Genomic DNA, 22,968 nt, shown 5'->3' on the forward strand with positions numbered 1-22,968 from the left:
AATTGATCAATTTTTTGAGCCACCCCTGCAACGTCACGGTAAATCTCAATAGGGGGGTCCTACTCTATATTTTATATTTTCATTGTGGCATGCGGCCTTCTAATTACATTAAAAGCAGAACCATATTGAAGCAATACATATACCTGTAACATTTCAGAACTGCTTCCATGTTCCAAAGACAGGCAGTTGCGAATAAAGGCAGCCCAGGCCCCAGCATGTGCAGCAGATGCCACACACACCAGGACAATGTCAGAACTGGCCCTCACAGTGCCTGACCAGCAGCCATGAATGAAGGCGGAACAGGTCCAAGTAAATGGTGCTTAATTAACAATGCCTGTGGAAAAGGGTTGGGTGGCTGAGTGTGAACAGCCACCAAAATTAATTTTGATAGAAACAGAAGGAATATGCAAACCAAAACCAGGCGTGCGCTGCATGGTAGGGGTCAGTAACCAAAGCAATATGTAACAATAAAAGAGGGAGAGCCAGCAGATGCCACACACACCAGGACAATGTCAGAACTGGCCCTCACAGTGCCTGACCAGCAGCCATCAGAGAGTAGTAGAGAATGGGTTTCACAGCCGCGCCAAAAGACTACTGGATTCTTCTCAGATTAATGTTTCTTTTATTTCATAACAGGTCAAGTCTACGCGTTTCAGGAGAACACAGCTCCCTTCTTCAGGACAAACCAGCAAAGAATCATCAAATCTCAGATGATATTTGATGATTCTTTGCTGGTTTGTCCTGAAGAAGGGAGCTGTGTTCTCCTGAAACGCGTAGACTTGACCTGTTATGAAATAAAAGAAACATTAATCTGAGAAGAATCCAGTAGTCTTTTGGCACGGCTGTGAAACCCATTCTCTACTACTCTCTGTTATCTGCCTCATGGGGACCGCTGCCGGGACTTGGTGTTACATGCTGCTATAGGTGTTGTGACTGTCACAACCCGAATTGGTGAGTAGGATTATTCTTTGCTTCACCCTATATATATTGGGGTAAGACCCTATTGCGCTTTCTTTTTCCACAGTTTTCACTGACCAGCAGCCATGAAAGATGCTGACCCCCACCTTGCCATGCACGCCTGGTTTGGTTTGCACATTCCTTCTGTTTCTATCAAAACTAATATTGGTGGCTGTTCACATCAGTCACCTCACCCTTCTCCACAGGCATTGTCAATTAAGCACCATTTACTTGGGCCTGCTCTGCCTTTATCCATGGCTGTTGGTCAGGCACTGTGAGGGCCAGTTATGACATTGTGCTGGTGTGTGTGGCATCTGCTGCACATGCTGGTTCCTGGGCTGTCTTTATTCGCAGCTGCCTGTCTTTGGAACATGGAAGCGGTTTCTGAAATGTTACAGGTATATGTGTTGCTTCAATATGGTTCTACTTTTAATAAATTTAGGAGCCCGCATGGCACAATGGAAATATTAAATATACAGTAGAACTCCCCTATTTAAATTTGCCGTGACATGGCAGGGGTGGCTCAACAAATTGATCAATTGTTTGCTAAAAATCTCATTTTGCATTATAGTACAGTTGGAATGAATTTGTAAATTTACACTTTTTATTTGTTGCATGCCATTCTCAGGCAGTGCTGGCTCTTCCCTTTTTTGTGTCACTAATAAGATATCTACAAAGTGTGTTTTATATTTGTTTGTTTTATTAATTTATGCAAAGTTTGTTGATAGTACAGCTACCATTTAAGCATAAATGCTATGTCTAAGTAGTTTTCATTTATATCCACTAAACTGTTGAGATCTTGGCTAAAGCAATTGAGAGCAGCAGATGGGAAAAAAAAGCTCCTACATTAGTTGGTTCACTCTGAAGTGTTAGCAAATACAGGATATGCCTGTGCCAAGCACAGTTGATTATCACGTTATGCTAAATGTCTAATCCTTGGCAGCAGTTCATCATTCCTCTTCCCAGTGCTGTATAAATACCATGTACAAGGAGCTGTCAGCCGCAGCTATTAGCAGCTTTTAGTACATTTAATGTTAGTATATTACAGTACTAATTAGTGATGGGCGACTAGTAATTATTCGGGTTCAGATTATTCGTAATAAATATGTGGCGCCCTGTACTAGCCAGGTCGTCACAGGTACTGCAACACACCCCCACCCCGAGACAGGCACATCTGCCAGACACAAAATCCTTGTTGCCTCCCTCCAGGGGCTGATGTCCACACCAGGTGGGGTGGAGCCAGGCGGTTGGCCCCACCCACTGCGGAGTTCACTGTCCTGGAAGCGGGAAAGGAGTCAGTGAGTAAGAGAGAAGTAGCTGTTGAGGAGAGTGAGAAGAACACTGACCGTATCCGGGTGTGTGGCCCGGGCACTTAGAGCAAGGTTGGCAGACGGTGGTGGCCGTCTGCAGGAGAGGCGAATCAACGCGGAACCGTAGGACCGGGGATGGGCGGTGGCCCGCCAGTACCGAACCGGGGAGCGAAGTGAAGCCAGCACACACAGGCAGGGCCTGCAGACCCCGAGCAGGCTTGGAGTCGCCATTAGAGGTCAAATCCGTCAGTGACCGGAACCCCAGGGGTTTCCTAACAGCCAAGATCCGATTGAAGGCAACCATCCGACCAGCAAAAGGAAATACAGCTACCACCACAGCTAGAGTTCCAAGGGCCAAAGCCTGCGGGCAAAAGGGCTCCTCCGGCACATATACACGCTGGGGAGCGGGTTACCGGTGGGAATCCATCGGGACCGAACATTCAAAGAGGTGCAGGGAAGGCAGCCACCACTAACCGTCCGGGAGAAGCCACAGCAGCCGACTGCGGGACCCATCCATCCAGCCGTTTGGTTTACCAGAGACTTTGCGTACATTTGTAGCTGAGTGAGTATAACCGTGCCATCCGGCACCGCGCTGCGCAGTCCAAGCGACCCTGCACCCTGCCAACCCTGCCTCCCCGTCACCTCACCGGGCCCCGGGACCACCACCCCTTACCCACGGAGGGGGAGAACAACATCCCAGCTGCTCCCTGCCATCACTCCTGGGATCCCAGTCACCAGCAGCGGTGGTGCCCAATCTCACCACAACCCGTGGGTGGCGTCACGGACCAAATCCCCAAATCAAACTACTCCCTTTCACTCACAGGCGGGGAGCGCCGCTCGAGTCCCCGGATCTGGTCCAACCGCTCGAGACACCGAGCAGCCATCGCAGCAGCGCCGGACCCAAGCGTTAGCGAGCGCAGCGCAGTGGCATCCTCCTCCGCCCACGACAACTACCAAAGTACTGGTCACGAATAACGAACCTAATGCAAGCCAATGGGGAACCTGAGCATTTTTCTTGCCATGACGAATACTGGAATAGTACTCTGTATTCGGTAAGCATAATCCGAACACTAATAGTTACTATTCACCCATCACTACTAATATTATATGCAGCTGGAGCTGTCTGCAACAATTACTAGCAACAATCATCCTCTTCCTGCTTAGAAGAATATGTGCCCATGAAGAGTTTTAAGGCTATGTGCGCACTAGAAATGTGATTTTTCTCAAGAAAATTTCTTGAGAAACTTCTGGGAGTTGAAGATTACCGCACCTGAGGTAAAAAACCACACCAAAATCGCTGGAAAAACACATGTGTTTTTGCCGCAGTTTTGCCGCGTTTTTGCTGCGGTTTTTCCGCAGGTTGGTCCCTGCGTTTTTTTATGCTGTAACTGCAATAAATAATATAGATAATAGATAATCAATAGATAAACAGACAGATAATGGATAGAGGGAAAGATGGAGAGATGAATAGATAGACAGATAGATGAGAAAGACCTATATAATGTCCCACCCCCCTGCATATTCTAAGCTGGCACCCTTTAGTGACTTTCATGTGGCACTAAAGGGTGCTTAGGCTTGTATTTAGCCAAAAAAAAAATAATTAAAAAAAAAAAAACACATGAGGTCCCCCATATCTTTTGTAGCCAGCTAAGGTAAAGCAGACTGTTGCAGCCTGCAGACCACAGCTGGCAGCTTTACCTTGGCTGGTAATCCAAAGCAGAGGGCACCCCATGCTGTTATTTTACATTAAATAAATGATTTAAAACAAACGTGGGGTCCCCCCCAAATTGGATCACCAGCCAAGGTATAGTGGACAGCTGTGGTCTCGTATTATCAGACTAGGGAGGTCCACTGTTATTGGACACTCCCCAGCCTAAAAATAGCAGGCCACAGTCACCCCAGAAGTGGCGCATCCATTAGACGTGCCAATCCTGCCGCTTTGCCCCAACTCATCCCATTGCCCTGGTGCGGTGGCAAACTGGGTACTATATGGGGTTGATGCCAGATGTTTAATGTCACCTGGCATCAAGCCCTGGGGTTAGTGATGTCATGCGTCTATCAGATACCCGACATCACCAACCCAGTCAGTAATAAAAAAAAAATTGACAACAAAAAAAGTTTGATTTGAAAAAACACACCCCAAAACATTCCCTCTTTCACCAATTTATTGAGAAGAACAATCAATTCCAGGTCCAGCTAATCCAATAAGGGGGTCCCACGACGATCCATACCATAGTCACTGTCCCAGTCAATGAAGAGCAAAATGTTCCCCATTGGCTGAGAGAGTAGTGTAGTGACCTGAGCTAACATCAATGGGTCAACCCTGGTCAGGAGGTTAGATGAGATCATTACCTGCAGTGACGATCTCCTGCTCTCCTGCCATTGGCGCTGTCTCTGACTTCTATGCCTGCCGCGTTCTCAGCAGCATCGCGAGAGCCTGTGATGGTACTGCTAGTAACAGTCTCGGGCCGCCCGCGAGACGGGCATAGAAGGCAGAAAAGGTCAGCCTGGCTGCACTAACTACTGGTATAGAGAGGTGCTCAGAAGAAAATTAGTAGTCAGTAAAGAAGAGCAAGCTTCGGCACACTCAAAAAAGAAAATATGAAATGAAAAAAAAAAAAAATTCTCTCAGGTGATTTTATTGCAAGGCACAAAAAAGGTTCATCAGTTACACCGACGTTTCAGCTCGTAGAGCTTTTATCAAGGTGATACTAAAAAAGATAAAGTCTCCTGCTGTCCCCTGGCGTTTAAGAGTGCACACCCTGTTCCCCAATGACTTCGTTCATAGGCACTTCCAATGGTCTCCTTGAAGCATACCACAGCCTGATTTGAATGTGGATCTCTGATATGCATTATATGGTTCAATCAACCTGGAGAGATTCTTACTATTACACACGTACCATTAGGATTTCCATTGGATCCCTATTGCACTAAGCCTGTATTGACGGTTGGCATTAAAATACCCCTCTGTGACGCCACAGGCGATTCATGCTCTTCAGCTCCCAAACTTTCCATTTTCCGCTAAGGACTATTGCCAAGGCATCATCCCACAACCATGTTTTGATCCAATTGATCCATCTAATGTATGGTTTATGTCCTTATATATCTTTTTTAGTATCACCTTGATAAAAGCTCTATGAGCTGAAACGTCGGTGTAACTGATGAACCTTTTTTTGTGCCTTGCAATAAAATCACCTGAGAGAATTTTTTTTTTTTCATTTCATATTTTCTTTTTTGAGTGTGCCAAAGCTTGCTCTTCTTTATGGACATAGAAGGCAGTGACAGCGGTGATGTCTGGAGAGCAGGAGATCGTCACAGCAGGTAATGACCTCATCTAACCTCCTGACAGCAGCGCTCGTCATCCCCGCGGCTGCACGCACTGCAGGGTGACAAGCTGCTGATACTGCAGGCAGACACTGACACTGCAGTGCAGGCAGCCGTGGGGCTGGAGCGGGACACAGACTGCACGGGCACCCTACGGAGGTCACATGGAAGTGCTTCTGTGAGGCGTCCAGGGAGTGTGATGTGTGTGTGTGTGTTTACTCTGCTCCGCTTCCTCTTCCTGTCATAATGACATCACTTCCTGCAAAACCGCAGGGTAGTGATGAACATTACCGCAGGTAAACCGCAGCTATACCGAGGGTATACCGCACATCAGTTGCTACCTGCGGTATACCCGCAGTATTTCGCGATTACATTACAGTGAATGGAGTGAAATACCTCAGGTACCTGCGGAAAAGAAGTGACATGCACATTTTCTCAAGAAATTTTCTCAAGAAATTCTGCAGAAAGAATTTTCTTGAGATAAAAAAAACACAGTGTGCGCACAGCTATTTTTTTTTCCCCATAAATTTTGCTGGGAAATGTCTGCAGAAAGATTACAAGACATTTCTCAAGAAATTTCTGCAGCAAAACCACGGGTAAAACCGCAGGTAAAAACGCAGTGTGCGCACAGGGCCTTATTGTGTTTTTTGACTCTGCTTATTTTTGCTGAGCCAATAAAACAACGTTTTACAGTTCAAGCAAAGTTGATGTGATTTATAGAAAACTCAAGACCACCGAGCTTCTTTTTTATGTTGCGTAAACTTACCCTCTGTGTGTTTTACCAATCTGCAGCATGTCAATTTTTATTGCATGTACGCTGAGTTTTCTGTGCAGAATTTCCCCATAGACTTGCATTACATGTGGAAAATATGCAGGTGAAAAAACGCAGGCTAAACACATCAAGAGCGCATCTAATACGCTCCTAAAATGTCAATAACAGGAAGTTATAAAAACAAATTAGCTTTATTTCAAGCATGACAAATCAAACAGAGACAAAAAAAAAAGTAGGGTCAAAAACGCAATAAAAATGAATGTTAAATAAATGCACCCAAAAACACAATGAAAAAACACAAGTAAATGAAGGTACAAACATGCTGCAGAAATTCTACAAAGTCAAAATCTCAACAAATACTGATGGTCAGAATGTAGCCTGAGGGTATGTGCGCACGTTGCTTTTTACCTGCTTTTTACCTGCTTTTTTGCTGCTTTTTCTTCTGCGCTGTTTAATGCCAAAATGGATGTGTTCTTCTATTCAAGCAAAGTCTATGGGAATTTGGGTTTCTTGTTCACACTATTGTTGTTCAAAATGCTGCCTTTTTGTGGCAGAACTTTGGTCAAAAACTCAGCTTTGCAATGCAAAACCCAAATGGCAAAAACAATTGACATGTTGCTTCTTTGAAAAGCTGAGTTTTTGACCAAAGTTCTGCCTCAAAAAGGCAGCATTTTGAACAACATAGTGTGAACAAGAAACCCAAATTCCCATAGACTTTGCTTGAATAGAAGAACACATCCATTTTGGCATTAAACAGCGCAGAAGAAAAAGCAGCAAAAAAGCAGGTAAAAAGCAGGTAAAAAGCAACGTGCGCACATACCCTAATAACTGCTGACAAGAAAGGAGCAGATCAGGCAAAATTTTAATTTCCATGTTCATGCAGATTTTCCCCAGAAATTTGATTTGCAGAGAGGTTATTATACAGTAATTGCCGAAAGTGTTGACACCCTTGAAATTGTTCCAGAAAATAAAGTATTTCTCACAAAAAATCATTGCAATTACATATAATTTGTACTGCACGTTTATTTCCTCTGTGAGCTTAAAGGCCACTTTACACGCTGCGATATCGGTACCAATATCGCTAGCGTGGGTACCCGCCCCCATCGGTTGTGCGACACGGGCAAGTCGCTGCCGGTGGCGCACAACATCGCCCGGACCCGTCACATTACTTACCTGCTCTGCGACGTCGCTGTGACCGGCGAACCGCCTCCTTTCTAAGGGGGCAGTCCATGCGGCATCACAGCGACATCACTAAGCGGCCGCCCAATCAAAGCGGAGGGGCGGAGATGAGCGGGACATAACATCCCGCCCACCTCATTCCTTCCCCATTCCGGGCGACGGCAGGTAAGGTGAGGTTCCTCGTTCCAGCGGTGTCACACGGAGCGATGTCTGCTGCCGCAGGAGCAACAAACTACATCGTACACGCTGCAGCAGCGATATTTGAGAAGGGACCCCCATGTCACCGATGAGCGATTTTGAATGTTTTTGCGACGATCCAAAATCGCTCATAGGTGTCACACACAACGAGATCGCTTCAGCGACCGGATGTGCGTCACAAAATCCGTGACCCCAATAAGATCACTGTAGCGATCTCGTAGCGTGTAAAGCCCGCTTTAGACGGAAGCCAGGGTCCTTCAATTATCAGCTGTCATCTTTGTGTCCAATTCTACTAGAACACACAGGAAGAACAAAACATTGTAGAGGCCACAATTAAAGGGAACCTGTCAGGTCCAATATGCACCCAGAGCCACGAGCAGTTCTGTGTGCATATTGCTAATCCCTGCCTGACCGTCCCTGTATCTAGTAGCATCGATAAAGAGATCTTTAGAAAAAGTATTTCTAAAGATCTTATATCGTATGCTAATGAGCGAGGAGCTAGTCCCCTGGGCATGGCTACCCTTGCTAGTCGGCTACAATAGCATGTTAGTACACCCCTGTGGGCATGTTAACACGCTAATGAATGCGCAGCGTCTGAGGATGATCTCACTCACCTCTCCGCTGCCATCGCCGCCCAAGACTGGATTTCGGTTCAGTGCGCTTGACCCCGAAGTTTGGGTTATGCGCACTACTTCAGTTTGAAGCCAGGACGCGTACACCCGGTTTAATAGTGCGCATCACCGAAACTCCGGGGTCATGAGCACTGAGCCGAAATCCAGTCTTGGGCGGCGATGGTGGTGGAGAGGTGAGTGAGATCATCCTGTGACGCTGTGCATTAATTAGCATGATAGCACACCCACAGTGGCCCACAGGGCGTACTAACATGGTAATGGAGCTGACTAGCCAGGGGAACTAACGCCCAGGGGACTAGTCTCCGCGCTCATTAACATATGATAAAAGATCTTTATAAATACTTTTTCTAAAGATCCCTTTATTTATGCTAGTGTATACAGGGACGGTTAGGCAAAGATTAGCAATATGCAAACAGAACTGCTCGTGGTCCTTGGTGCATATTGGACCTGACAGGTTCCCTTTAATTCAATGTATTGAGGAGAATGAGTAATCATCATCTTTATAATATAACCACCAAAAACTGCAGCAAAACTGCCTGTGTATATAACACCCAATTGGGAAGATAGCATAATTCAACTTGATATCTAGGTACTCTCTTATTGTAGCCATCAAGACTGACTTAGTTCTGCTCATAGCAAAAAATATTTTGTATTTACTACATTTCTTACCGATACACTTTTTAATGCCGTAGGTTTATCTGAGCACCAGACATGGATCTTGGGTGATTAGCAGGATTTCCTATGATGGATTTCCTTTAGACATGACAATGTCGAGACGTTATACCATGTGGATCAAGAATTTCCTGCCAAGAATACTTGCTGCTAAGATCAGTGAGAAAGTTATGAGTCGCTGGTTTTCCCACTCAAATCTTGGTTTGGAACCAAAATTCAGGTAAATGAAGCAAATAAAAACTTCATTCTACTGTTACTTAAAGTGACTCTTCACCCTGGCACTTCAAATCACCTACACATTTGTCACGTACCATCACCCTCCCACTAACTCCTTCCTGGGAACCTATGAGTTGGTCTTTCTGCATCCAAGATACCTAGATCATATAAATGAATTGCGCATGAGACATATAGACTAAAAATACGTGCGTTTCGACGTGCAGTCTTTTTCCAGGGTGTCTGGGCAGAGCGCACTATTGGTCAGGTAATGTCTATACCCTATTGAATTACTTTTACTTCCTTATGTGAGCATATTGTATGTGGCAGTGCACCTTGGCCTGTTATGCGGACTGGTTTACAACCACCCTGTACTTTACCCGGTTGATGTGCTTCTGTCTGTATAGGTGTGCTTACTAGGTTGTATGATTGTTTTGTACAATGATTTATATGCGCATATACTAACCCATCTTTCAATATCTGTGGATTGCACGTCTGATTGTATATGTGCATTTACTATTTTTAGGCAGTGTTCCTTTTTACCATCTGCATAGAGGTTATATGTAATTACTGCACTGTTGCATGTGTACATATGACCAGCTGAGGGAGTATTCTCCGGTCGTGATGTCTGTTACCAAACCCCTTATACTATAAATAAACACACGGACTGCATGCGACTTGGTTCAAATGGCCACAGCAGCCTTTTATTGCCTATTGTTCACAAACTAAGCACCTTAGGGACGCCGTCCAACGGGCGACCCAAAACAACACACAGATAACAATAGACAATGCCAATTACATGACCCTCCCGGGGGCAGGCCCAGTCCATAACTACTACTCCCCTTGCCCCTGGCCACAACACACCGACCCAGAGACGAGGTGCCAATCACCCCCGGATTGACACCCCCACACTTTGGCAGAACCCCGTGCCTGCCACATCCCGGAACCGAGAGCCACCATACCGAGACAATGACTCCCGGTCCAGTTACCAGTCACTTCCAACCTCTGGACCAGACCTACCCCCCCGCCGCTGTGACAAATAGCATCCCAACATCCCAAACCACGTCCCCCAGATGACAACACAAAAAGGGAGGGTGGGCGGGGATCCCTTGGCGTCCGGAAGAAGAAGAGGAGGTAACCCCCTCCTCTCCCAGACTAACCCTTTCCCTACTCCTCCTCTTCCTCCCAAGCTAAAACCACCCCTTAATGCCATATTAGGCCTGCCTACCAAACTGTCCCTATTAACCCCATCACTCCCTAACTCCCCCTTGGTCATGTCGCCCCTCCTCCCCAAGGGGGAATCCATGGCTGTCTTGACCAGCTGAGGGAGTATTCTCCGGTCGTGATGTCTGTGTTACCAAACCCCTTATACTATAAATAAACACACGGACTGCATGCGACTTGGTTCAAATGGCCACAGCAGCCTTTTATTGCCTATTGTTCACAAACTAAGCACCTTAGGGACGCCGTCCAACGGGCGACCCAAAACAACACACAGATAACAATAGACAATGCCAATTACATGACCCTCCCGGGGGCAGGCCCAGTCCATAACTACTACTCCCCTTGCCCCTGGCCGCAACAAACCGACCCAGAGACGAGGTGCCAATCACCCCCGGATTGACACCCCCACACTTTGGCAGGACCCCGTGCCTGCCACATCCCGGAACCGAGAGCCACCATACCGAGACAATGACTCCCGGTCCAGTTACCAGTCACTTCCAACCTCTGGACCAGACCTACCCCCCCGCCACAGGACAGACCACGTGACACCTTACGTGGCCTGGACCCGCCACACACCAAAAGCTCGCTCAACACCATCCTGCAGGCCCAATGCCCATAAATCCACTCCAATGTCGTTGAGGTGCACTCCGTCACCCCTCCGAAACCGCCAATCTGCCGGCTCCAACTCCCTGTGCCTCACCACAATCCCACCGTTCCTGATCACAAACCTGGCAACCACCCGATTCACCTGGGCCCTTGCCTTATTGACCTTTTCCACCGACCGAGCCCCCCTCCACGACAACCTGGTCACTATGTCTGACCACACGACAATCAAACCCGGGTACTGCTTCCACAACCGCAGTAAGTCAATCTTTATATCCCGGATCAGATCCCGTGACGCCCGGACTCCCAGATCATTACCTCCCACGTGTAATACCAGCACATCCGGAGGCCGGTCAACCTTACAATAACGACCAAATTCTGGGACCACCCTGCCCCACTCCATGCCCCGAACACCGATCCACCGAACAGTCGCCTGCCCATGATCCAGCCCTAGCTGCCGACCATTCGGGCGAACCGCCGCCCGCCGAGCACCCCAGAACACGAAGGAATGCCCCAGAATCCAGATTAGGCACATCCCTACAACAAAGAAAGACAACGAAAACAGAAATTAAAACCAATAACATCACCACCATCAACGCCTCTCAGAAAACACATTCTACCTCCGTCCTCTAACACTTGTACACTACCCCCTCTTCTTTTTTTTTTTTTTTTTTTTTTTTTTTATATATAAACCACTTCCAAACCGCCAGACCACCTGTACCTAGACCAAATTTACCATAATGCTACAACAGCTGCGGCCTCACGTACCGCCGAAAACAAGAAGATTCCCATCTACCAATACGCTTTACCACCTCATCTCCAAGCCCCCAACGAGCGGCCTCCGTAGCTGCCCCTATCCGAAAGGAATGCGACCCGAAATCCTCCGGGCGCTCCCCCACGTTACGCAAACTTCGCCGCAGAACCGCTACAAACTGGAACCTTGATAAAAAGGACCCATCCACGTGCCGCAAAAATGGGCCCGGTAAACCCCCCCTCACGGCCATGAATTGCTCCACCAAACGCACTGGGCCCAACTCCTCCCCCGGGACCGCGTATAACACCACCAACCTACCCCGGCCTAGCTGATCAGTTTTCGACCGACTAATCCAGCACTCCACCTGATCACCGCCCACTCGCACATCCTCAAGCAGCAACCCGCCGCCTGTCACCCTGGACGGGCTTACCAACTCACCGATCCGGAAAGCTCCATAAAAAGCAAGACCGAAAGCCGTTGTAAACAAAACAGTCTCGTAAACCGACTCACAAATGCCGCTCAGGCCCCCCACCAACCGCCTCAACAAACCAAACGATACGGGACACCTCTTGTCCCTCTCCCGCACACCGCGGCGGAACCCCCACAAGGCCCGTCGAACCCGAAAATCCTGCGAAACAACTTGTTCCCCTCTCATTTTTAACCAAAACGCCACCGCTGCCACCCAATGCGCCACGGCCGACGCCGATCGCCCGGCCGAGAAATCCACACTCACCAACGCCAGTAATGCCACCAAGTAATCCACGCCTACCCCATCAAACATCCGACCCAGCAACTCCTCCCATTCAGCCCACACCTTAGCATATCGGCACCAAGTCATCTCAGTCACCGAATTCCGAATCAATTCTGAGATCACCGCCTCACCAGATTCCATAAATCCACGGGACACTCCACTCCGACTTCGTCCGCCCAAGGCAGTAGCGCCCGAAACCTGCTGAACTGAAAACGAGACAAAGCGTCAGCCACCCCATTGTCAACTCCCGGAACGTGCTTTGCCACCACCTGTACATTCAGCTGCAGATATCTCAACACTAAATGCCGCAAAAACACCACCACTGGCTCCGACTTAGCCGACAAGTTGTTAATAGCAAACACCACCGCCTGGTTATCACAATGGAAGCAAACCTTCCTCCCGGCAAAACGCGACCCCCACAGCTCCACTGCTACCACGATAGGAAATAGCTCCAACAGAGCCAAATTCCTGACCAAACCGCTCTCCCGCCACGCCTGTGGCCACCGACCCACACACCAGTGACCTCGAAACACGGCCCCAAACCCTGCCGACCCAGCCGCATCGATTAACAGCTGTAACGCCCCGTTAGACGCCACCTTCTCCATCACCAGGGCCCGGCCATTGAAACACTGCAAAAATTGATTCCATACCAAAAGATCGTCCTTGATCGCCTTCGTGATTCGCACGAAATGTGTCGGCGACCGCACACCTGCCATCGCCGTTGCCAAACGTCTCGCAAAAACTCTCCCTATCGGCATAATCCTGCAAGCGAAATTCAATTTCCCAAGCAAGGACTGCACCACCTTAAGCCGCACCTTCTTTGCCGCCTTCACCCCTGCCACCGCGGCCATCAAATCACGAACCTTCTCCTCCGGCAACCTACATTCCATGGCAATAGAATCAATCTCAATCCCCAAAAAACGCATCACAGGCGCCGGGCCTTCCGTCTTATCGGGAGCCAAGGGAATTCCGAAGCTGTCTGCGACTTTCTGCAACGCAAATAACAACCCCGCACAAACCATTGAACCCGCCGGCCCAACACAAAGAAAATCGTCCAAATAGTGAATAATGGACGTAAGCCCAGACACATCCCGAACCACCCACTCTACAAACGAACTAAACGCCTCAAAATACGAACACGAAATTGAACAACCCATTGTCAAACAGCGATCAACATAATAACTGCCATCCCACCAGCAACCTAACAAATGCTGACTATCTGGATGAACCGGTAACAACCGAAACGCTGCTTCCACATCAGCCTTTGCCATCAACGCCCCCCGACCCGCAGCCCTGACCAGGTCCAACACCTTGTCGAACGACACATAATATACCGCTGCTAACTCCGGTGCAATGCCATCATTCACCGATAACCCCTCTGGGTAAGACAAATGATGGATAAGCCGAAATTTGTTCAGCTCTTTCTTCGGCACAACCCCCAACGTCGAAACCACCAACTTCGAACACGGCGGGGCGTCATAAGGACCGCCCATTCTGCCCAAAACCACCTCCTTTCTCAGCTTCTCATCCACCACAGCCGCATGATCCCGAGCAGAACGTAAATTACGGTACGGCGGGGGCGATGGACTAACAGCCGACGGGATACGGAAACCGTCAGAAAAACCAAACCATAACAATGCCGCTGCCTCGCCGTCCGGATACCTATTTAAAAAGGGGGCCATCGCTTCTACCTTCACCGGCGTCATCCCTTTTTCCAACCCCGTCACCCGCTTTTCCTTTCCCCTTTTTAAAGCACTTGGACAGGCTATGTCCTCCCCCACAACCTGAGCATTCATGCTTAAAGCGGCATGCCGCTCCAAACCTGCACTGCCCCTCATTATATTGCCAACAGAAACCTTTTTTCTCACTTGCCGGGGACCCGGCCCCCGGTCCCCGGCACCCCCCCGAAAGGGCTGAGTCGGTGCCGACATCAGTCGCATCCATAATCAAATATCCTTATGGTCCCATCGCATATCCGGCCGCAACGCCTTCCGCTGCCGGAATTGCTCGTTGTAACGCAGCCACGCCAGCCCGCCATAAACCCGATAAGCCTCCCCTATCGCATCCATGTAACCAAACAAGGCCGAACAATGCTCCGACTCCTTTTCCCCGACCACGCTCGCCAAAATCACAAACGCTTGCAACCAGTTTGCAAAAGTCCGAGGAATAAGCCTATAACGGCGCTTTTCCTCCTCGTCCTTCTCCTTTATGGAGTCGCTCGGCTTAACCCTATCCAAATTAAATTTCTCCAGGGGAAGCAGAAAAAAAATCTCCACATATTCCCCTTTCCAAATTTTTTCCCGCACCTCCTTCTTTAAATGAGCCCCCAGCGGGCCCTCAAAACAAACATAAACTTCGCTTTTAGCCCTATCATCTAGGCGCACCACCTAATCCTCCTTCTCCTTTTCTTTTTCCTTTGCCCCCTCCGCCGCACTCCCCCTGCGCCCCCCCCCTTCCGCCGCGCCCGCTCCGTCCCCCCCTCCCACCGCCGCCGCCCCCCGACCTGTCGTCCCCACCCACGCCGCCGCCGGCGCCTGCGCCGCCCCCCCCCCAGCCCCGGCAACCGCCGCCAACCCCTGCAACAGCCCCAACAACTGGCTCCACACTGCTACTCCACCGGGCGCTGCCGTGTCCACAGCCGCCCTCCCGCCCCCGACACTCCCCACCAGCGCAGCCCCTGCCGCCCCCGCTGCCGTCTCACCCAACCGCGGCTCAGCGTCCCCCGATACCGCTGCCTCGCTGTCCTCCGTCTGCCGACCATCCGACTCTTCCGACAACACGACCTCCTCATCCTCGCCACTGACATCTTCTTCCATCCGACATCCGGGGGCGCCGCCGCGGCACCCCCCCACCACGGCCGCCAAACCGGGCCGCCGCGTGGGCAGTGCCGTCCCCTCTCCATCTCTTGCCCTGGGGCGATAGCCCAGGAGACCGTCCTGTCCCCCGCGCCGGCACCCCAGGCCTCGACCTCTTGCGCCCACGCCCACCCCCTCGCCGACTGCCAGGGGACTCTGGACCCGGACTGCTGGACGCCCGGCTCTGGATCCCAGCCGTCGCCACCTCTGGCCCTCCTGGGCCGCTGCAGGCCTCCTGCCGCTGGGTCCTCCCGCTCCCACGGGACACCGCCACATCCGGGGGCTGCACAGCGGTCCTGAGTGACCGGGCGGTCGCCGCATGGCTCACGCCGTCACCCCTGCTCACTGCCGCGCCAGGGTCAGGCACCACAGACCTCCCCCTGGCGCTGGACCTACCGCCGCCTGCAGCCCCTCGGTCCCCCCCGCCGACTGCAGGGGGAACTGCTGGCCTCCATCCCTCGCCGAGCGCGCTCCCGACCTGGAGCCGCTGCTGTCACTGAAAATCCAGCCCGGAGGCCGGGACCGGAAGTAGGCCCCGCGCTGGCCACTCCCACCTCCCGACCACCGCGGCTGAAACGCAGATTCCTCCCGCTGCTGCTGGGAGCAGCAGCCGGACTGCGCTGCTGCTCGGCCCGCTGCGGATGGTCCCTGGAGGGGCTCTGGCATCTCCTCCTCGCCCCCCCCGCACCCGGGGAATACCTGCGTGGGGGCCGCGACTGGCGCACACCACGGCTGGGGGAGCGAGGGGCAAACGCCGACGGGTTAACCCCGGCAGCCCTGATGTGGGTCTGCACTGCCAGGGGCCCGTGCGCTGCAATGGCTGCTGCAATCAAGCGCTGAAGTTCCTGGAGATCAGCCATGGTGGTCCTCGTGCTGCTGATCCCTTGGCGTCCGGAAGAAGAAGAGGAGGTAACCCCCTCCTCTCCCAGACTAACCCTTTCCCTACTCCTCCTCTTCCTCCCAAGCTAAAACCACCCCTTAATGCCATATTAGGCCTGCCTACCAAACTGTCCCTATTAACCCCATCACTCCCTAACTCCACCTTGGTCATGTCGCCCCTCCTCCCCAAGGGGGGATCCATGGCTGTCTTTCTGTTAGTTGGGTAACAGTCCCTTATCACGATCTACATGGGGTATATATTTATACAATCTGGTGGCATTTTTCATCAATGATAATAACAATTACATATTATGATACTTTGCCATTATCCTAGGATCCATACCTGCCCTCTGTGTGTGTGTCTCTTGTTTTTTTTTTTTCTGTTTTATTGCTGAATCAATGGCCACTTTATTACATGGTTTTAATTAGATTTTCAATAAACAATTATTTTAGTCTAACACACTATAAAGAAAAAGACATGGATCGCACATCCCAAAAAAATACAATGATCTAAAGCCGCTAGACAAAAAATTAAATAGAACATGAGGTTATTTGTTACCATTCTGATCAGATTGTATTAAGCCCACTGCCACGTCACGGCAAACCTCTTGAGTGGGTCCCTAACCTAAACCTTTTTGTGCGGCACTGTGCACTAACTACCGCTGCAGCGACAAAGCGCCAGCAGGGCAGGCAACCTGGTGCCTCACAGCACCCATGCTGCAAGGCGAAGCCACCAAGGCTCCAGGCCGCGCCGCCCCACTGACACGACACCACCACAACAGCAGCCACCACATAGCACCAGCACACAGTGAGAGGAGCTGTGCACTCACCTCCCACTGGCTCCCATATGTGGACTGGGAGCAAAAAGAAGGCTGACCCCTCTTGCTGATTAAAATCACCTGTGCCAAATGGGGAGAGTGCAGATCCAAGCAAAAAGAAGAGGTTGATAGAATGTTGTATAACACACTATAAAGAAAAAGACATGGATCGCACATCTCAAAAAATACAATGATCTAAAGCCGCTAGGCAAAAAATTAAATAGAACATGAGGTTCTTTTGTAACCATTCTGATCAGATTGTATTAAGCCCACTGCCACGTCACGGCAAACCTCTTGAGTGGGTCCCTAACCTAAACCTTTTTGTGCGGCACTGTGCACTAACCACCGCTGCAGCGACAAAGTCACACAGAGTCCAAGTAGTAAACCAAGTGCCAGATACCGGTAGCCTCCGGAGGGGTGTGCTCTGGTCCCTCACACCAGTAGACAGGACAGAGGCCTTTCCTCCTGTACTTCTGTGTTGTTGTCTTGTGCGTTGACTAGTCCGCATGAAACGAGGTAAGTCTGCTGCTGGTGCCTTTGCTGTGGGAGCTGTCGCCCGCGAGATCTGACCCTTGGGATTTTAGCAGGCACTTGCAGACACCCTATCCCCCGCGTTGGGCTTCTGTCTCACTCTATCTGGGCTGCTAGTGGGACAAGACTTGGAATCTTGTCCCCTGCTGGTTAATTGGAAAGGTACTTGCAGCTGACCTCGCCCTAGGGTCCAGGCACCCCAACTGTGCACGGCCTCCAGACCGGATTCCCGCTGTTGGCACCGGCGGGCTACAACCCTGCCCTGGTCCACTTAAGGTCTCCCGCGACAGGATCACCATCGCCTGTGGCCCTGCTCTGCCATCTGCCACCTAGTCAGCTCAGGTAGTCCGGTAGTCCAGGAGCTACAACCCCCGACTACCACTTCACTCCTCTCACTTCCACTGCTCAACTCTTACTGCGTGTCCCCCCCCTTAACACCTCAGGACCCCTAGGTGGGCGTCACCATCTGCCTGTCCCTGCCCACTGCTGTGTCCCTATTGTCCTGGGGGGTGACTAGACTTTTGTGGCTGGTGTTTGTAGCTGTGTGGGGTTGTGTTGGTAGGACAAGGAGGAGAGAGTCCTGCATCTGGAAGATGGATGCAGTCTCCTGTGACAACCTGATTTTGTCAGGGCGTCACCAATCCATCAAATGCTAAACACTGGTGCCAGTGTTGTAGAGGCAGTTTCCCAATGACAGCAGCGCTCAAAAAGTGGACAGACTTTCACTACTTACAATGAGACTGGAGCAATGGCTGTGGGTCAGTAGCATTCACGCCAACTGTTCCCTGACTCGTTCCTCTCGGGTAGGAGATGGCCATGTCATACACAATGTGCTATGTAGGTATGCTTCAGTATTCTGATGCAAAAATTTAAAAGTATAAGTCCCAGCGGCCTTGCTGCTATGCTCAAACACGGTTCTGGCCGGCCAGTGCTCTAGCACTGCACCTTGCTTTGAATCACCTGCGGCCGCATCCCGATCTATAAAATAAGCTGTGGCCACCTATAGATTTAATAGTGCAGTATTATTAGTGCACCAAGCGGATCAAAGGTGCTGAACTATTGCTAGATGATCAGTCGGTGAGGCATATGCCTCTCTGTCCCCTGGCCTAGCCCATCCTGAAGATACCTGCCAAAATGGCAAGGGATTCTAAATCTGAACCAAGGCAAATTCACATTTGAAGAGAAAAATTAGCGGCACCACTCCAGTGTGCATAAAAAATTTTGGCTTTATTTTATGAAAACATGTGTATTAAAAAAGCAGCGGTGAAGCCGTGTGCAGGCTCTCCCGGGACAACAGCCGTTTCGCACTGTCAAGTGCTTCTATGGGTCTTTGGACATGGACCCGTAGAAGCACTTAACAGTGTGAAACGGCCGTCATCCTGGAGTAACCTGCACACCTGTTTTTTTAATACACCCCTTCTGGAGTAGAGTCGCACATTTTTCTCTTCAAATGTGAATTTGCCATGGATATGAGCTACTTCGGAATGTGCACCTCCTCAGACTCGGCGCTATACAATGGACTGGAGCCGCCTTTCTGCTGCCACCAGAATCCTAAAGGTAACCCTAACCTGTGCCTTTTTGTTATATGGTTCTAAATCTGAACCAAGCCTCGACCAATTTTAACTGTGCTATAGAAACCTGGCCAGACATCACTGCAGTGGGGGGGGTCATTTTGGATATAGAAGGACCAGAATGTGGTCAGAGAGGACAGTGGGAGGCAAAAGGAGGGCACTAAGTAGGGTGATTTTACATGACAAATAAACAGTTTCTATTCAGTTCCAGGGTGGAGGGTCGCTTTTTCATCATAAAATGACCTATTGTTTAATCCATTTTTTTGTGTTACATGTATTTATAAAAAGGGTTTTTTTGCAATGTTTTTTTTTTCTTATTATTTTAAAAAGTAAAGTTAATAATTATGCATTTATGACAATGATCGCTATAGCTGGATTCTGTCACATAGAGGTATTATAATAATATAGGGTGAGTTGTCCATCAATTTGCAAAAATGTTGAAACCTATTCATGGAAGTAATCTCACTGGGACTCACTGCAGTTAAGGGTAGGTTGTAGATAATGTTGTTCGCTATGTGATTGGGAAGGGTTACTTCACCGACTCTACAGTAGTGACCCTGCTTTGCTCTGTATGGGTAAAGTGTGGTTGTATGATGGCAAGATATCCATGTGCTGCTTGTCATGATCTGGACACAACACTTTATGTAGGATAATGTGGCGCTATGTGTATACTGCTCCGACAAATTTTGATGCACTTTTGTCCAAAAAGTTATGTAGTCTAATATTTTGTAGAAATAAAATCTTATTTTACAAATACATTCCAAATTTAAATCCCCAATATATTATCAGGATTTTAAATAAATCATATCCGGCTTTTTTTTCCATCAGGCTGAAACATCCAATGGTAAATGACTACCTTCCAAGCCAGATCTTACAAGGATCAATCCAAGTAAAGCCGGGAATTAAATCATTCTCTGAAACATCTGTCATCTTCGAAGATGGAACTACTGCAGATGTGGATGAGGTTATTTTCGCTACAGGATACAGTTCAACATTCCCTTTTCTTGATGATGATTTACTCAAACTGAATAACAATGACATATCCTTATATAAATATGTCTTCCCAATTTATCTGGGAAAGCCAACACTTGCTTTCCTAGGACTAATTCAACCCCTTGGACCCATCATGCCAACTGCTGAATTACAGGCTCGCTGGGCAACCAGAGTTTTTAGAGGTGAGGTTGAAACTTTTTTTCTCTGTCACATTTTTAAGAATTGTTCAACTAAAACTTAATTTTTCATACACAATTACAGCATTTCACAAAGAAACCCATTTACCTGTTTACCATTCCAAATAAAATTATTCTGAAATGGCTGGTTTTTTTTTAAAGATTTTGGAATGATAGTTAGCATATGAAGGAGCATGTCTACAGATGTATCAAACATTAACTTAACACTTTACACATTATCATTTCATGGTGTGACAACATTTTTTAATGTAGAGTAGTTAGGTTTTCTGCATCAAGATATTCGCTGCTCCATGGTATGTATTGCATTATTAGTCAAGTTAACAATTTCTACACATAGTTACACATAGGTTAAAAAAAGAGCTAGGTCCATCTAGTTCAACCTTCCTCCACCAGTTCTACATTTTGTCATTAAGTCATTTATAACCAACAATGTTGTGTACTGAGGAAATCATCCAGCCCTTTTTTAAAAGCTGTTATAGTATCTACCATTTTATAATAATATTTATTCTCTTATATAGCGCTATTAATTCCACAGCACTTTACATACATTTTGAACACTGTCCCCATTGGGGCTCACAATCTAAATTCCCTATCAGTATGTCTTTGGAGTGTGGGAGGAAACCAGAGAACCCGGAGGAAACCCACACAACATGGGGAGAACATACAAACTCCTTGCAGATGTTGTGCTTAGTGGGAATTAGAAAAAAGAGGACCTAGCATCACCTTTACACAGGTGCTCAGGAGAAACAAAGTATAGTAAGACAAAAATAATAACTCTGGCACACTGTACAATTTCCCAAAATGAGGATGAGAGACAAATAGTAGTCTTTATCTTTTCTTTTTATTAAGGGTGAAAAAAGGAAGTTCTGTACAATTGCAGAGAGTCCGCCTAGTTACAACGTTTCGGCCTATTGGCCTTCATCCGGTCCGACAGTCTGACCAATACAAGCAGGAGTCCTGATATTGGCAGGAAAAGTACTGATATGCACAATCTCTTATCTTCATGCATATGCGTCAAATCACACAGGTGGAGTGAAAAGCAATTGGCTGTATCAATTAGCATCACATAGATAGGGAATCATATGTGCCAGGAAGTAAAGACTGAGGAAAATCCTTATGTGAATAGCGAGGTGCCGTACGTGCCATAGTCTACACCGGGCGTACGGCACACACGTGGTCCACCTTCACAACTGCCTGTTCATCCACAGGAGGTTCCCCTAGCAATCGCTATTCCCATAAGGATTTTCCTCAGTCTTTACTTCCTGGCACATATGATTCCCTATCTATGTGATGCTAATTGATACAGCCAATTGCTTTTCACTCCACCTGTGTGATTTGACGCATATGCATTAAGATAAGAGATTGTGCATATCCGTACTTTTCCCGCCAATACCAGGACTCCTGCTTGTATTGGCAAGACTGTCCGACCGGATGAAGGCCAATAGGCAAAAACCGTTGTAACTAGGTGGACTCTCTGCAATTGTACATCACTTCCTTTTTTCACCCTTAATAAAAAGAAAAGATCAAGACTCTACTATTTGTCTCTCATCCTCATTTTGTGAAATTGTACAGTGTGCCGGAGTTATTACTTTTGTCTTGTTGTCCTTAGTGGGACTTAAACCCAGGACTGCAGTGCTAACCACTGAGCCACTGTGCCACCCTACATTACTACTTCTTGCGGTGTGGCATTCTACAGTCTGACTGCTATAACTGTAAAAAACCCTTTCCTATTCAGCTGCCAGAATCACTTTTCTTCCACTCGCAGTGAGTGCCCCCTGGTCCTTTCTATTGTCTTAGGAAGAAATAAGTCATGTGCCAGTCCTTTTATATTGACCATACATGTATTAATACATAAAAATGAGATCTCCTCTGAGACGTCTTTTTTTCTAAGCTAAACAACTTTTTCAACCTCTCATCATATGGGAGGCCTTCATTGCTTGTAATAATCTAGTTGCCACCTATGAACTGACTCTAACTTCTGAATGTCCTTTTTAAAATGTAGAGCACAGAACTGGATCTCATATTCCAGATGTGGCCTTACAAGTGATTTATAGAGGTGTAACAATACGTTGGGATCACGGGATCTAATCTCTCTCTTTATACACCCTAGAATCTTGTTTGCTTTAGCAGCTGCTGCCTGACATTGAGAGCTGCTGCTCAGCTTATTTGTAATGAGAATACCCAAGTCCTTCTCCTGTTCTGTAGTCCCAAGTTTACTTCGATTAAATATATAAGCAGTTATATGATTACTCTGTCCTAGGTGCATTACTTTACATTTATCAACATTAAATCTCATTTGCCGAGTGTCTGACTATTCAGACATCTTATCCAGATCTTTTTGTAATATTGTACTATCAAGGTCAGTTTTTAATATCCTACATAGTTTAGTGTCATCAGGAAAGACTGACACTTTACTATCAATCCCATCCACAAGGTCATTAATAAAGAGATTAAAAAGAATCAGTCCTAGCACAGATCCCTGCGGCACCCCACTGCTGACTATAGCCCATTTTGACAATGTACATTTATGACTAC

The 22,968-nt window shown here is 48.2% G+C and overlaps 1 protein-coding gene across 1 annotated transcript in view; it reads left to right on the forward strand.

Moving 5' to 3' along the window:
• The window catches only part of LOC142249367 (dimethylaniline monooxygenase [N-oxide-forming] 2-like), a 76,792-nt gene that overhangs the window by 46,944 nt on the left and 6,880 nt on the right, over positions 1–22,968 (forward strand). Inside the window, exons 5-6 of the mRNA XM_075320996.1 lie at positions 9,065–9,264; positions 20,072–20,418. Of these exons, the coding sequence (XP_075177111.1) occupies positions 9,065–9,264; positions 20,072–20,418 (547 nt within the window). The remainder of the gene's footprint in view (positions 1–9,064; positions 9,265–20,071; positions 20,419–22,968) is intronic.

Source organism: Anomaloglossus baeobatrachus, chromosome 8, assembly GCF_048569485.1.
Source record: "Anomaloglossus baeobatrachus isolate aAnoBae1 chromosome 8, aAnoBae1.hap1, whole genome shotgun sequence".
Lineage (NCBI taxonomy): Eukaryota > Metazoa > Chordata > Amphibia > Anura > Aromobatidae > Anomaloglossus > Anomaloglossus baeobatrachus.